The sequence below is a fragment of the Trachurus japonicus genome, chromosome 13 (genome assembly GCF_045865225.1).
Source record: "Trachurus japonicus isolate A0001 chromosome 13, Traja_1.0".
Classification (NCBI taxonomy): Eukaryota; Metazoa; Chordata; class Actinopteri; order Carangiformes; family Carangidae; genus Trachurus; species Trachurus japonicus.
This window is the reverse complement of record NC_140919.1, coordinates 22,074,292-22,091,408: the sequence shown is the minus strand read 5'-3', so window position 1 is coordinate 22,091,408 and position 17,117 is coordinate 22,074,292. Positions and strand designations below refer to the sequence as shown.

Genomic DNA, 17,117 nt, shown 5'->3' with positions numbered 1-17,117 from the left:
ATGTTACTTTAATAATAATAATAATAATGATGATGTGGTGACAACCTATCTTAACACTTTTCTAATGTGAAGCTCATTTGCAAATTCAAATTTATGCACTGCAAATATGACACAGCATCCACCAAGCATTCATCATAGTCCTTTTTTTCCTCTTCTCTTGAGGAATGAACGCATTAACACGCTCTGTCCATATGTGCCGGTAAATTTAGGATCCTCTCGTGAATGTAAACATTTTTTGACCCACGGGAGAATGTATGCACTCCCCAGAGATACGATTCATCCTTTGCGTTCAACATTTTTCCATAACATATCTATATTATTCATGCCGTGAAAAGAACTGGGACAGGGTCAGCTTCTTGATGGTCAGCCTGGGGCTCCAAGCTCAGCAACTCACTGCCAAACATCAATTGTAATGTGAGTAAATGAGTGTGTGTGTGTGTGTGTGTGTGTGTGTGTGTGTGTGTGTGTGTGTGTGTGTGTGTGTGTGTGTGTGTGTGTGTGTGTGTGTGTGTGTCTTTTAGCAGTAGACGGGCACGGCTGTTGATGAAGCACACACTGTATTCAAGGATGATGCATCCTACTGCTACTGCTAATTTTGGACAGACAATAATGATGGTAACTAATGCAGAATTGAAGGAACTACTGTGTTACAGTAGAAGATTGTAAGTCACACCGGTTGCTACCAAGGCTGAAGTTATTAGCTATATTTCATTGTTGCTTTTTGCTAAGAAAGATGGCACACAAAATAAGCACACAGTAACATGAAGGACTACACAACTACAAAAATAGTTTTATGTTTCAAATTATTAAAAAAAAAGAGCAAAAAAAAGGCCACAGTTGAGGAAAAAAAGGAGACAGAAGGACTGAGAGCAGCAGCTGTGTGTGGGAGGATCAGAGTAGTGAGCAGAGAGGGAGGGCTGCTGAAGGGGAGTGAAGCTTTGATGGACAAAGGAGACCGATATGTTTGTAATGGTTTGTTGTATTAGCTACGTATGTGTGCACACAATATTGTGCTGAAACTGGGGACCACGGATCTGAATAAGCAATATTCCTAGTCTGTGTGTAGAGGAAAGAAAGAAACCTGCCTGCCCAACAGTTTTTTTTATGTCCAAAGCCAAATGGGATTTTATGCTGTGTGTGTGTGTGTGTGTGTGTGTGTGTGTGTGTGTGTGTGTGTGTGTGTGTGTGTGTGTGTGTGTGTGTGTGTGTGTGTGTGTGTGTCTCAAATGCACAACATGCTGTTTCTGAATGTGTCCACATAAAACATATAGAGCTCACATGTCAACAGCAACATGCATTGATTTGTTTTTTAGATAATATGCAGATTTAGCAGCCTCCTGCAGCTGCTGCATGGTGGCATTGGTGGGCGATCGATAATCATTCCATGGGTCACGACTTCTCACAGGAAGGATTTTATAATTACGTGTCTCTGAGTTGTAAGTACACAGAACAAATTAGAAAAAAACCTTTTTTGTTATCATTTAGCATCGTACAGTAAGCCAACTCCATCACTGGTGATAAGTGTGATACAGTTAGAGACACTGTTTAAAGTTGCGTTGGAGGAAAAAGAAAACTAGTGAGTTGGCTTGAGTTGGGATTGCTTTGTCAAACTACTACTTTCAAAGTCAGGGATGGAAATAAAGCAGCCCCTGAAGCCGATCGGACAAAGAGACGGCCTTCGTGTTCCCTTGCACAACCATCTATTCAAGCGTTCACAACTCTGCTGCTGCCCGTTGTCTCTGAGGCTGTTTTTAGATCCCTGGTGCTGCTGTCCAGTTTGGTCTTAGCGCTCCATGAGCACAGGTGGTCAGAGTCACCCCGAGTTTCACTTTGGCTGGCTGGGCCAATGTTGAGCACGACTGCAGATTAACATGAGCTGAGCACCTAGTGATGCGAGAAAGCCTGGAAAGACAGCAAAACCTCTGCTGCAGCTACAGTGTGGACACAACATGGTGGGAAATAAAGGACATTCATATCAAGAATTTTGAATATAAATACGTTCTTTAAGTTCACAACTCAGATACACAACTCAAGATGAATGTTGATATTCTCTGCATCTGCTTGACTTGTTATATAAATTTGCCATGTCCTCTTAAAAGGTAATGATAGTGTTTTGTTCAGAGTTCGTTTCTACTGCCCCCAAGTGGCCAAACAATCAGTTATTGGAGCTTTAACTGTCAAACCATAACAACATGACTTTTCTGAACAGTTTTACTGCCCATCTCTCTCATCCAAAGCAATTTTCAAGCCCTTGAGTGTTTTACTTTACTCTCACCGTATCAGTTTAGCCCCACATCGTCATATTCCCTCCCAATGTCTACATATGTCTTTCTCTACTTCGCTTTCTGTATCCCTCAGCTGATGTTTATGTGGTCAGTCCTTCAGAGACAGACTTATGCAAGCCAGTGTTGTCTGGCATGTCTGTGAGGAAGTGATAGAATCGGAGCGTGTCCCTGGGCTCATCTCACACATGGACACAGAAAGGACTAGACGGTCCTCTGCAACCCAAATTTAGAACAACTGCCTCTCGGCTCTCGCCGTCTGATGGGGTTAAATTGCTTCAACCCCTCTCAAGGTCAAAATCGTGGATCACTCGCCTCGCATTCGCCTCAATCTCAGTGTCATCTGCAGGCGAGGTGCTGGTAGTGGGAAGGTGTCGACACTCCTTTTCTGGGTTGATTTCCATCAGTACCTACTATAGAGGTCTCCTGAGCATGGGGGTCATAGTATGGATAGAAATCAATGAGTTGTGCATCACAACATGCATTAAACAATCATACAGTCCAAATACAATGGATGCATCATTTGTTTTCAGGAAATGTTGAAGAATTATCTCAGGTCCTATGTGTATATCATTGACATTTAACAGCTATTCTGACAGTTCCTCATCACACTCACTAAACTGATCTGAACAACAGACAAGCCAATGAGCAATTGTTTGTGTTCCTCGGGCTGTTATCTGGAGGGAAAGGTAACAAAAGAAGGAAACCTCCTGGTATTCAGATAAATGTTATAAATGACATATGGAATCCATGAAGGGCAAAGGAGGAAAACACACACACACACACACACACACACACACACACACACACATGGGTGAGATAGGAAAACCTTTTCAAATATTCTGTCTTTGTCAGCTGTCATTGAGTTCACATTTTTTATACTTGACTGACTCGATTTTCAAGCGGCGATTTTCATCACATTAGACTAGTTTGTAAAATATTGTTTTTGACTGCAGGATGCCAGATTGGAGGTGAGGGGGGGAGAAATTGGCCTGTTTTGAAAGTGCTGCATTACCGAAGGACATTTTGGCTCATGCAATGTGGCTTTGCAGACAGGGTTTTGTTGTTTTTCTGGTATTGTTCCCTCTTAATCTTAGCCTGTACTTTGATGAGTCAATCATGAGTCTTTTAACGGACAGAAAATGTAACAAAGTGCATCCAAATTACAGCCTTATTTTATTATATAATTTTTCTGTTGACCTATTTATTGCAGCATTTCTTTTTCATCCTTTGCTTCATTTTCAAATCTGCAGCCAGAAACAGACAGTGTGATGTGCAGGATCTATTTTGACATGACTTTCTGCATGCAAAGATCTTGTTAAATACAACGCAGACACACGGGGAGGTACAGAAAAAAAGGATAAAAATCATGCTATCTCACCAGCACTGAGGCTGTTTAGAAGCCTAGCAGGATGAATCAAGCACATCTCAGGTAGTTCAAAGGAAATTATTTCAAACACAGATGTGTGTCAAGATGGGATTATTTGAAACTATATATTTTTCACAGGTCTAGAGAGGAGAGAAGGTGGAAAGATGGCAGCAGGTAGAGTGGATATGCAGATGCCAGAGGAAAAAGGGAGAGAGCAGAATCCAGCTTGTGTCTGTTTTGCATTGAAAAGATGGAAACTGTCTCTGTGTCTGTCTCAGGACTGGGTTTGATTATTAGTGACAAGCATGATAGCATTTAGACGATAAACATATATAAAGTTTATTTTCCTGACTGATGCACAAACATGTCACTTCTCTCAAAGCACTTCACAGTACCCTGAATACACATGCTTAGTATGGCTGCTCATGTGGGAGCAACATCCCACCCCCCTCCAAATGCTGCTGCTGCTGCTGCTGCTGCTGCTTTATCCTTTTAGCCGCACAGGACTAACTTGGCTATGCAGACTCAGATCAGAGGCTTGTGTGCTGTCGAATCCAACAGCAAACGTTGGACAGTCCCAGACTCCCAGCACTGACACGAGGACTCCATCACAGACCATTAAACCTGCAGCCGGATGCAAAGGCGGGGGAGGTGGGAAGAGAAGGGGACGCACCGATTGTGACAAGGGCAGAGTGAGGGAGGCAGGGGGAAAAAAAGAAAAAAAAGACAGACTTGCTAAGACAATCGTAGCAGGTTTACACCTGCTTCTAGCAGCCCCTGCAACACAGGGGAGTTTTCTTAGAAAGAGCTCTGCAAATGAACGAAGGTGCCTTACAGTGGTTATTCACAACAAACAGCTGCTGTAGTTTTAAATTGGGAGTCACCTAGAGGAAAGCTATTATTCAGCCAGAAACTGTGACAAAGAAATGGCTGTTGTTGTTGCTGTTGTTGCTTCTCCTGCTCAGCTTTTGTGGTCCAATCCGCCTCGTGGTAAATCTGTCTTTCTCTTTCTGTCTTTCAGATCTGTTTTGTAAATCTGGACCCTCAGAAAACAGATTGTCGTAATGACAAAAACAACAAGGTGAGTTGATTCCTCCTCCTCCTTCTGTCCTTGCTGCCTGCTACCCCTTTTCCTTTTCCATCCACTTTTCATCTCCCAGGGGTTCATTGTATTGCACATATAAACATTGGCTGAGTTGCCATGGATTCAGGATCATTACCCAGAATTAGAGGGTTGATTTGTTTAGATAATATGCAGATTTAGCAGCCTCTTGCAGCTGGTGGTGGCACTGGTGGGCGATCAATAATCATTCCATGGTTCAAGACTTCTCACAGGAAGGATTTTATAATTACGTGTCTCTGAGTTGGAAGTACACAGAACAAATTATGTTCAGTTTGGAAGTAACTCGGGGGGGGGGGGGGGGGGTTTTTTGTTATCATTTAGCATCGTCTCTTTGTGCTCGGCATGTCTCCTGCAGAAACTGGCATTGGTGTCTCCAGATCTGCCAAAGCTCGTTGAATTACTTACAGTCCACCAGCCGAAAGAAAATGAGATCCTACTGCTAGGCGGCCTGGAAGCCACAGACGCCTGCCAAACACACCCACACTCTCCCTCTCAGGTGAGTTTGCAGTGATGTCTTCAAATCGTTGTGAGCGTTTTCAGCCTTTGAATTAACCAGCCCTGCGGTACAAGGCGGAGGGTGCAAGCTGTTCTTCACTTTTGTACAGCAATTTTGTGTGATTATGATTTGAACCTTTTGTGCTGGTACAGATCCACAGGAGGAGGCACATCCTCCCTCCTTCACTCCACGTGGATATAAAAATATCTCTGTCATCACACAACCTCGTGTCACACAGAAAACCAACATTTTACATACAGGAAATGACACTTGGAGATAGAGAGCATGTATTTCAGAAAACTTCAAAAGGTTAAACAGGCATAAAAATACACCAACAGTTACGACCTCATCTCATGGACTCTCCAGATACATCACTGCTCAAATCCACTATTAGAATCAATACACAGCCTGAGGAACCTGCAGAGACAGTTAAAGTTGCATGAACAAGTCCAATGATTTTACAGTATATGGAATAAAGGAGGGAGAAATAACCATCATAGCTACATAGAATTACTAAAGGTTCCAGATGTTTGTGTTTTTATGTCTCATAATTTGTGTATGTATGTATATACGTTGTCACCTGTGTGTTTTGTTTATGCATGATGGGTGTGCACCTTTGCGTGTGTCTGCAGGAGGAGTTGTGTATATGATGTGTGTGTATTTATGTGCATAATAGGTGTCTGTACATGTTCCATTCAGGGCGGGCAGCAGAGAAGCACAGGTGTGTGCCTGGTACAGTGTTCGGGGCAGAGACGCTCCCCCCAACCCGGCAGCATCATCTTTGAGATCAACAAGTTCCTGATCGGTCTGCAGTGGGGAAAGGAGCGGCAGCACCAGCAGGGCCCAGCAGCAGGGCAGCGGGCTGAAGACGACACCAATCGCTCCATCTCGTCCATAGAAGAGGATTTCCTGACGGCTTCAGAACACCTGGGAGATGACAGCGAGGATGACGGCTTCAGAAATGGTGAACCTTGTTACCACCATCATGGAGGTTTTCTTTTCAAGTGCACATGTCAGCTGGCTGGTTTCTCAATATTTAGACATTCTCTACTGTGGAAGATCATGACTAATTTTCTTTTGAACCTCTGCATGTAAATGAAAAGAGAATTACACATGTGTCATATGATTGTCTGTCATTTTGTGTTATAAGGATTAAGATCCAGATACATTTTCAAAGAGCCATGGGAGTTAATCTGGATGAATTCCTATTTATGTTGTGAATATTCATAGCTACTCTGGCATTTATGCAGTGAGTTTTCTATGCATTAATGCAAGCTGAGTGTTTATATAAATGTTGATCTTCTCTGTCAAAGCTTTATTCATTGTAGTTGCCTGAAGGACACTCTGTCCTTTGCGTGACCCAGTGTGCAACAGCACAGGGGTTAAAGACTTCATCCTACATCTGCACATTGTGTAAACAGCGTTGGCCCCAGCAGCCTCACAGTGTTCCTGTGATACATTTGCAATTATTCACAGCTTGAGTCAGCACGCCGTCCACTCAAAAACCTTACAGCGCATGGTGACCACATACTGTGCAGCGTGAAGAGCCGGCTCCAAAAATATGCTTTGATGTGATAGCGTCTTTCTTAAGCAACTGAGAAAACAGGCAAAAGCAAAAAAAAAAAGAAGAAGTTTAATCTTGACTTTTAAGGTCATCTTTAAAAGCTTGCTAAACAAGCAACAAGCAGCTGAGTCCATCAAGAACAAACACTGTTCTGTTCATGTGGATCCTGCTCTCTTCACTTACTCTTAAGTGTAATGTTTTCATGTTTAGGTCTGTGGCAGAAATGAGACACAACACAGCCAACAAAGAGGTTTGGTGTTAGTTAAAGCAGAAGTAAGTGATATATTTGTGTTAATATAAGTCTTAAATAGTTATATCTTCCGACAGCAATCACTTACATAGAGTGTTTGGACCGAAACACGAAAACGACCGGATCACTTACTTCTGCTTTAAGTCTTATGTTTGTCAAATAGTGATAAGACTATTTGTCTCACCTAGATACTGTAGTATTTTAAGGACAACAATATAAAATGCGAATTGTTCTGACATTTTTATTGATATCGAGCTAGAATTCACATTTAATTTTGTACTCCCTATTCTAGTCATGTTTGTTTTATTGAGTATAAGGTTTGTTTGTTTGTTTGTTTGTTTAAAAAAAAAAAAAAAAGGAATCGAGAATCCTGTATTGCAACACATCTACCAAGTAGGCAAACACAGAGAGGAGAGCAGTCGCCTATATATTTATTGTCAGTGTGTTACACCAGTGACAAAATACTTTAGATGAAAATAATTATCTGAAATTTTGTCTAAGGGGAAATTGAATGAGACAAACAAGCTAAAACAGGGAAATATTCTCATTCTGCTGTGACTTTTTGGAAACTGAGCTACTTTCTAATCAGAGCGGACATGTCTCATTCCCTCTGTTTCTCTGTCCTCCCCCCCTTTCCCTCTGTCTCTCCACAGAGCCAGAGAGTGGTGATCTGGCAGACAGCTTGGTAGAGGTTGCGCAGAAACACTGTGTCAGACTGGCGTGTCAGAGGGGACAGCTGGCCCGTCACCAGAGCAGGGAGGATGCTGAGCTGAAGAGAGAAGGGCATCAGCGGGCGAGCCTCCAGACGAAGGAATCAGCCGGTCACTACGCCACCAATCTGGCTGAGTCAGTGCTGCAAGACGCCTTCATACGCCTCTCTCAAGATGAAACCTCCTTTGTTTCCGAGGCTGCTGTCAGCGTGTCCCTTGCAAGTTGTCCGTCCAAACCCACTGGTCCTTCAAAGACCAAAGAACCTTCCAAGCAGCGCACATGTTCTTTTGATCTCCCCAAGATTGTTATAGTTCAAAGCCCAGACAGCTCTGATGGAGCTGCAGAATGGCCAGAGACCCAGGTGTCCCATGTGCCCGACGAGGATCTCGCTGCCAAGGCCAGAGAGGTGCCAGAAAATGGGACACAGGCTCACATTCCCCACCACAACGGGGGACACTCATCCAAACACGTAGAAGTGGCTTTGGCCTGTGCTGCCAGTGTCATCGGGACCATTACTGCACCAGAGCTGACAGAACAGCTGGCCATGGAATCTGCTTCAGAGGAGGAAACAGAGGAGGAGCTGCAGGACGTAGAGGATGGAGCCGACTACTCCCTCACCTCGGCCATGTGTGGCGTGGCTCAGGTAGCCGGCGCTGTGGCGGCTGTGGAGATAACGGACGATTCGGGGGAGGGTGGCGATTCTGACGCAAATTCCACGGACGTCTACACAGCATCCCGCGGCCTGATGTCCGCTGCCGAGGCCTCCGCGGCCTTCACCCTGCACTGCAGCGTGGCGCAGGGCACCAGCGTCGAAGCGTTTCGTGCCAACATTGCTGAAGTCCTGCACAGGGAGGCAGCAGACGTGCTGACTCAGCCACAAGGCTACAGGAGTGTGGCTCACTTGCTGGAGTCCACACACAACAAGATAGTAGATGGTATTACCTGTCCAAAAAAGTCCTATATGGATGAAAGGGAGGTGGATGACTTAATTAATGAGGTCGCAGACAGCCTGTTTAAGCACGCTTTAGAGAAAGCAAAAAAGAAAAAAGAACTGGAGGGGACTGGAAAAGATGCACCGAGCCTTCAGGTTTGCCTGCAGGACAGTGTAAACAATTTGCTGTTTGAGATCCTTTGCCTGACGCAGAAGAAAATCAGTCACATCTCTAGATTTGACCAAGGGTCAGCTGAGACACAGGAGGGTGATACTTGTGCTCGGGCGCCTGCCGCCACCAAGGAGAGCAAGGATCCATTAAGTCAATTACAGAGCTTAGTCAGCCACGGCCAGTCCCCTAATAGCGAGCACCACGGTGGCACGCTGCACTTCACAGATAAGCTCAACATGGTCCTTGGGCTGAAGGAGAAATATGTGCTTGAGGAATGTGATCTCATTGTATCCTCCTCAACAGCGCAGAGCAAAGAGCAACAGCTGCCGTCGCTGTGCAGACAAAGTCAGTCGAAGTCTGACCACCAGCAGATCCAGCAGGGCATCAGGGAACCTTTGAGCGAAATCTCGGTTCACGGCACCGACAGGAGGGGACGACTAGTGACAGGAAGTGACAGCAGGCAGGCTTCCCTCACGCCCCAGTCCTCCCTCAACTCTTGCAGTTCTCTCCTCTCTTTTAGGATGGACTCTGAATCCAGGACGCCTATTACATGCTACGCTGATGATTTGGCTGCTACAGTCGTATCGATGGCCACAGAACTGGCAGCCATCTGCCTGGAGAACTCCACTGGAAAACAACCCTGGTTCTGTGCTCTAAAAGGGGCGTCTACTGAAGGGCCAGAAGCCTACATGATCCCCGCTTGCCGCACGGTGCTCAGGAGGAAAGAGGGTCCGAGCGGCAACGCCACCTCCAAGAAGCATCGGGCTCCACGCCTCAGTGAGATCAAGAGGAAAACGGAGGAGCAACCAGAACTGATGGAGCGACTTGTGAACCGGGTGGTGGATGAGTCGGTCAACCCGGATGAACTGCAGGACCCATTTGCCCTTTTTGCCTCAGAGGTCACAGCCAGGATCATGAACTGCCCTGAGCTCAATGTGGTAGATACCTCCAAAGCAGGACAGCCACGCAGCAGGTTGCAGTGTGAGAGATGGAGCCGCGGGAAGGCATCCAGCTACGAGAGCATTCCTGAGGAAGACGCAGACCCGTCAGGAACGCCCAACACGCTGGGGCCCGGCAGTCGGTTAGGTCAGAACTTGAGTCGTGGCAGCTCAATCTCTAAGCAGTCCAGCTGTGAGAGCATCACGGATGAGTTCTCGCGGTTTATGGTGAACCAGATGGAGACTGAGGGCAGGGGCTTTGACCTTCTGCTGGACTACTACGCAGGGAAAAATGCCAGCAGCATTCTGACCGCAGCTGTGCAACAGGCTGCATCAAAGAAAAATAGTCACCTTAATGTCAGGGCCTCGTCCTGCCTGTCCAAACAGTCCAGCACAGAGAGCATCACAGAGGAGTTCTACCGCTTCATGCTTCGGGACATGGATAAGGAAAACAAAGAGTATGGCATTGCCAAGACTAAAGAATGGAGCAACAGCCTGTTTCCACCTTCCCCTAGGACGCCCTTCTGCATAAGACAGTCCTCCGTCCCAGACCGACGCTCCTCAGACTCACGGCTGACAGTCAACTCGCCCATTAAAGCCAACTCTTTTGATGGATTCGCCCGTAATGTGCATGGAGACACGCTGAATATCTTCCCCACCAACTCGGTGTCAGCAATGGGACTGTGTAAGTCAGACTCCTGCCTCTATCAAAGGGGTAAGACCGACCAGATCACTGACATGCTGATTCATGAGACCTGGTCGAGCTCCATCGAGTCTTTGATGAGAAAGAATAAGATCATTGCTGATCCAGAGGACAGTATTGAGCTGGAGGCTGCAGGAGAATCCCAGCCCCATGTGCAGCAGTTTGCCAATCGCCTGGCAGCTGACATAGTAGATATTGGCAAGTCTGCACTCGGGGGCCAGCAAGACGTAGCTGGGGGCATGCTCGGGTCGCACATGCCAGTTGGTGAAAGACGGAGGGGGTTCAAACAATCACATCTAAGTTGCAGTCGCAGCAGGTCCAGCCAGGAGCAAGCGGGTACTGGAGTAGTGCCCGGGGCCAGTGACAGCTGCACGCCACGCATGAGGAGTCCCAGAGATGTGCCGCTGATCCACATTGAGGGAGATCAGAAAGATGAGCAGACCTCTTCAAACCTCGAAAGACCCGGAGGAGGACCTCAGGAAACGGCCCCGGTGTCGGCTACCAAACGAACGGAGAGAGCTGCAGCCAGCGGCAGCAGGTACGACACTGCTCACAGTCCTGTCCTGACAGTCAGACCCCTCCTTCAGGCAGAAACCACTTTTTACAGCCCAGCAGCAGAATAATCACAGTGTGTATGTGAAAAGTAGATAAGAGAAAAGTGAATCACATGATTATTGTTAAGATAAACATAATAGATCTAAGGAAATCTCCACTAATCCAATAACATCCAACTATCCAGTTTAGTGATTTTGCAGAGGATCTAGTCCCAAGGAAAACTAATCTATTTGAGCAGTGTGTGAGGTTTGACAAACCTTCGGCTAGGCTGTGATTCGCGCTGTCTGGATGATGTACTGTGTGTGCAGAAAGCTTTTAGTGGCCTCATCGTTTATCCGCTGTGGGGCTGTTGAACTCACCTTGATCAGTACAAGCTACTCTCGCACTTGCCTAATACACTAAAACCACTTGACATCCTTAGGTCTGTAGATTTGCAGTGACACAGCTAAAATAACAAGGAGTTTCGGGGCTGCATTAGATGGAAACTTCCTTGAGTTGTTTAAGTTGTTCAGCTGCAGGTTAGCTGAGGAGTTTGGTGTTTGTATTACATCGGTTCATTTGTAGTGAGCGTATGTAGTTTCTTTAGATTAGTGCTTTATTCGACATGGTCAGTCTTCAGGGCATATTCAAACCACTGACATTTCAGTGAGACGAGGCCTCGGCAAGGTGGCCAGAGTCACTAATTCTAAAAAGTCAAAGTGTCTAAGTCGCCTCAGAGGAGGCAGCATAGCGTAGACTCTCCCAGAAGACATTTTAGTGGATATTCTGCTGGTAAAGAATACAGAAGCAATCCTGGAATCAAATGAACATGCTGAAAATGTTAAGGTGGAAAAAAGGGGTTGCCAAGAGAGGTACATAGAGGAAAGTAAAACATCCAGATGTAAGGAAGGAGTTGTGACCCAGTGGAATTTGTTTTAAGCAAATAGATATGGTCAGAAATTATTGAAAAGAAAAACACGACACAGCAGTGTCACAAGATGTGTTCCTTTTCACTTGACAATATATGTAATCCAGGAACAAGTGGAGTGCATCTGTTTGTCCCTTGTGTAACAGTGGAAGTCAATCACTCGCCTAGTCAATAAAAGCTAATTTCCCTCTGGAATTGTTGCAGATGGAAGCCCTCAATCATCTGATTATGTCTTTAATTGAATCAGCTCCCTGGAAAAGAAACTGAAATCCAACAGTCGCCGGGGGGGGGGGGGGTTGCAGTTTGCTGACGCATTAACGATATTGAAATGAATTCGCTTCCTGTTTATGAAGTGCAGTTATTTCAGACTGCAAAGGCTTGTTATTTGTATGAAGTTATTTTGAAAGTGATTTTTAGAGAGGATATTGCCTTTTTAAGATGTATTTTAATTTCAACAAAACAATACTGTTTGCAGAGGAGCAGCCTTGGAAGAACAGTGGAAATTAAACAGCCAATGTTTACCACACATCACAGCAGACACTGTGCACATCTACAGTAGTCGATGTGATGGTCATTCCCACCGTCTTGCGGTTTGCTTTCCCCCAGCAGTGAGAGGGACAGGCCAGCTGTGGCGGTGGCTGCAGTAGTGAAGAGGGACAAGCGTTCTATGAGCGCTAGCAGTGAAGAGAGCATGGGGAGCTGGTCCCATATAAGCCCAGAGGAAGACCCCCACGAGGAGACCAGTAGTTTTATCCAGCTGAGCGAGGGGTCAGTAACCGTTGCTCCTTGATGCTGCTCCAAACACCGCCACTGTCACCCTCACCCCCACTCTCATTGGCCCATCGCTACTGACACTTTGCACTCTTCCTGTGCCAACACCAATTTACCCCCTCCCCTGCTGCTGCAATATCCACGCCTGCTAAAGGTAGTGTATGGCAGAGATGTCACTCCACAAAAGCCCTCTCCATAGCTGCCATGCCGCTGCTCGGCTCTGCGCCGCCTGCAACCCCACACACGACAACCTGCAGCAGTGGGCTGCAGTGGAACAGGGTTGTGATTGCTCACGTCAAAAGCCCTCTAGCGCTGAGCATTTTGCTGCACCATTTTCTGCTTCATCAAATTCTCATTTGTTTTAACTCCACCACAAACACTACAAACAGGTGCCAAAACAATTGTCCACATTACAAATAGCTACAACAATTATTACAAATACTGTTTAAGATTAAGTGTCTTAAACTGCATGTTTGACTATATTAATCTGTAAAGACTTTGCTGTGTAGATTTGAGAGGAAAGGGAAGTTGGAGGGCTCCATGTGCTCAGTGTAGCAATGATATGAAGTATCAGCTCGTTGCTTAATCAGCTGCAAGGGTAGCTGTCTGCACCACCATAACACTTGCTGCTCCTTGCAACCTCTCCATCTACCTGCTTAATTTAACTCCACCTCATCGCTGATCCATGTTGCGATACGAGGGCATGGATGCCGCCAGCCCTGCCTGGCTGCGCACCCCCCTAACCTCCCACCTCTCCTCTCCTCTCCCCTAAACTGCCTCCAACTCTTTCCATCCTCACACTCAGACAGGCAAAAATCACTAGCTCTCCCACTTTGAGCGTCCAACTCTGCTGCAGCTGCTAACAAACAACATGACCTGCATCACCGCACCTGATTATCGTTCTCTTAACAAGTCAACGATAGTGTCATACGTCTCAAGAGGACATGCATATGAAGTTATCACTTATTCTTTTTTTTTATTGGTTTGCAGGAACGGGACCAGCAGCGGGTCCAGCCTAGGCCTGGCAGACCTAGATACTTTCTCTGATGTGCCCACTCAGAGCACAATAATCAGGTACCTGTCACAGACCAGTGCTGAAATATTTCTCATTAATGTGTCACATTTTTTTTTAATAAGACAGAAAGTACAGTATATTGCTTTTTCTCATGTCCTCATGCAGAGCACAGCAGTCAGGTGACATGTGACTGTGACAGTCTGCTGGGCTCACACTAATTACATATTCTGTTTTCATTCTATCACAGAGAATAAAGATCTGTTTACAGACATTAAAGGCACAGTCTGCTACATTTCTAATTATCTCTCTCTCTATATAATATAGATATATCTTAATTGTCAAGTAACACATTCAGATTGGCAGGGAATAACCCTGGATGAAGTAGCCCCATAAAAATACAGTGTGTTGTTTTTTAGATTTCAGTTTTTGTACTTATTAATCAACCATGATGCAACATGGGAAATAGTTGATCTCAGACATGCAAGTAAGCAGTGTGTTGCCTTTGCACCGAGCCAGACTTGCTATTTCCCCATTTTCAGTCTTAATGATAAGCTAAAGCAAACAAGCTGTTGTCAGTAGTATCATATTTTATATAGGGCATATCTAAAATGATCAACTTTCTCATCTAACTGAGATTAAGTGAATAAACATACATCTCAAAATGTTGAGCTGTTGTTTAAAGTGATGCTGTGTTTTTCTCCCCTCACAGTGAGGAGACAGAGAAGGGCCATCTGGCAGCAACTAAGGAAAATGTATTTGGTAAGTGTAGTGATGGATTCTAATGCCATCTCAATGTTATCAACCTGTTAATTATTTACCTCCTCCCTGTGCTTTAACATCCCTCTGCTCACCAAGAGCTCTAGAGCGATTCAGAGGACAGCACGTGCTGGGTCTGTGCGATTAATTTCTCAACCAGGATGTGCTTGAGTAGAGATGATCATCAATAATTTAAGAGGGCCCAAAGTTACAGAAGCATCTCAGCACTGACTTACATTCCAGCAAACATAATCTGAAAGCAAAACTGAGCTCAGGATATTTCTATGTTGTGAAGCTGAGTGTACTGTGTGACTGTATGTGAAGCTGTGGCAAGTGGAGAAAACACAAAAGTGTCTTTGCAGGCCTGCATTGCTTTGATGGTGAGAGCAACGTAGTTAACATTCAAGGTGTGTTATCCAGGGATGCCGTCTGTTCACTGCTGCTGCCTCAGCTCCCAGACTGTAGTCGGAGAGCCTGGGAGGGGGGTGGAGGGTGGGGGCTTGGGAGTTGCTTCAGGCTGACCCCCTTCACTTCAAACCACAGGTGACAAGTGAAACACAGGAGCCTGGCTTTGGTTCTGAGGAGTGCAGAAGTTATTTTTATGACAAGCTGCAAAGCTGTGCATTCCTCGCCCTGTTAACTGAGCTGTAGACACGTTTATCCCTGCTGTAAAGTTTGGGCATTTTAACATGGGAGTCTACAGGGATCCACTCACTTTTGGAAGCAGCCCCTTAAGCAGTCATTTTAGAGAAGTGCAACTTTTGGAGGTTGCAGGTTGAGTATGTCTCATCATCTTTGATGTTTCAGAGAGCGGCTCAGCGAGGACAGCGGGCGGCGGCGGTAACCTCAGGGAGCTGTTGGTGATAAACTGCGACCTTGAGCCCGAGTGCGTCGACACGGAGCTGAGGGTGGCCTTGCAGTGGATCGCTGCCTCCGAGCTGGGCCTGCCTGCGCTCTACTTTATGAAGTCCAAAGAGAAGAGAATTTCAAAGGTAGACACAGCAAGTCAGATGAAAAAAAAACAAAAAACTGAAAAGTAGACGGCTTAAGATGCTGGTAATTCCCATTTATCTTGTTGATATTGTTTATTGTAAATTGTTCATGTAACATTTTGGTAATTTCTTCAGCAAAGATTTACACATATTTGAAGTTAATGTCCATGTATTCATTGTTTGATTCGCTGTGTGTCCTATCAGTTCCAGAGGGTGGTCCACCTCATGTCTCAGAAGGCGTGGAGGATTGCCGACTTGTTCAGCGCTGTGGTGCAGTTCTGTAAGCTACATGAGAAAGAGAAAGAGGAACAGGATGGCAGGTCTCTGTCCAGCCTGTTTGATTGGCTCTTGGAGACCCTGTAGACCAGATTTAGCTTCCTCATCCTGCAAACAAAAACCTACACGCTCACTCACACTTCGAAAGCATATCCTAACTGTTTGCCCTAACCCTGTGTCATCACACCAAGTGTCGCCTAACTGTGCTGCTGAAGCTGAAAGCACGACGGGATCAGAATACTTGACAAACTCACACTACTCAGCCCTTGTTTCGCGGAGGTCGTGCTTTTTGTCTGTTCGCAGCCATGACTGGACCAGTCTCCCTTTAATAAAAGTACGGTTTTGATTTCAGATTCTCTAGCGTGAGACACCAAGGCAAAGTAAACTGTAGGTTGAACGTTCCTCTTGGGGAATGAACTAACCTTCAAGAGATTATAGTCAGCAGGTTTTAACTGCTCTAGATTATATATAAATATATTTATTTACAGATTCTCACAACTAAATTATGAGTTTATTTATTTATTCCAAATGAACACACGTGAAACTAAGTACCAATAGAAGACAGGAAAATCAGGTTCAATTCTCCCCGCAACTCAACATGCTAAAAACTTTTGTATAAAAAACAACTTTGTAAAAGAGGCTGATGAAATGAAAGCCCAGAAAAAGCCCACTCTCTTCTGTTATTCACTTAGAAGTGCACATTTGCTTAACATAAGCAAAATGTTCATATCTTTGTTGTGTTCATTGGCCAACATGCCACCTCTGTTGTGACCTTGAAATTCAGTTCAGAGTAAGTATGTCATCTTGTTCATGTTACTTGAGAACTGATTATTTTGGATAGCTGTACTGTACATACTGTAGATTTGGAACTGCTGCACCTTGGAGTAGTGGACTGCTCTCTTTAGCTTTTACTATGTCAAAAAGGCAGAGTAAGGTTTGTAACGTTGAATTTGTATGTGAATTTGGTCCGTTTATTTCTCTACTTAGTGGTACTCTAGTGTTACATCAGCATTGGGAAAAAAAAAAAGCACACGACTCAGCTGTCAACTCTGTCACAGTAGAAATGAATGTATTTATCTTTTGACATCAATAAATTTATGTGATGTGAAGTACAAGCACTTTGGAATCATTCCTTAACATTCAATAGAAAGAAAAAACTGCGTGCTAGTGCATTTATCCACATTAGTATTACACTGTATTGCCTGCCAAAAGCACGTCACAGATGCAGTGAGGCTGTAAAACAACAGCCATATGATCTGTCGGGAAGTTGCTAAGAAGCATCTGAATAAACATTCATTCACAGTAT

General features: G+C 45.0%; 1 protein-coding gene across 6 annotated transcripts in view; it reads left to right on the top strand.

Annotated features, from left to right (window-relative positions):
• Positions 1-16,920, top strand: part of sphkap (SPHK1 interactor, AKAP domain containing) — a 175,587-nt gene extending 158,667 nt beyond the window's left edge. For 2 of the 6 annotated variants that reach the window (XM_085795368.1, XM_085795370.1), the window contains exons 4-12: positions 4,673-4,732; positions 5,130-5,270; positions 5,970-6,234; positions 7,738-11,077; positions 12,608-12,769; positions 13,763-13,846; positions 14,497-14,546; positions 15,351-15,535; positions 15,740-16,920. In XM_085795368.1, the coding sequence (XP_085651494.1) occupies positions 4,673-4,732; positions 5,130-5,270; positions 5,970-6,234; positions 7,738-11,077; positions 12,608-12,769; positions 13,763-13,846; positions 14,497-14,546; positions 15,351-15,535; positions 15,740-15,898 (4,446 nt within the window). In that variant the 3' untranslated portion in view covers positions 15,899-16,920. The remainder of the gene's footprint in view (positions 1-4,672; positions 4,733-5,129; positions 5,271-5,969; positions 6,235-7,737; positions 11,078-12,607; positions 12,770-13,762; positions 13,847-14,496; positions 14,547-15,350; positions 15,536-15,739) is intronic. The other 4 variants (XM_085795369.1, XM_085795371.1, XM_085795372.1 and 1 more) reach the window with 2 other exon arrangements.
• The last annotated feature ends 197 nt before the right edge of the window (positions 16,921-17,117 follow it).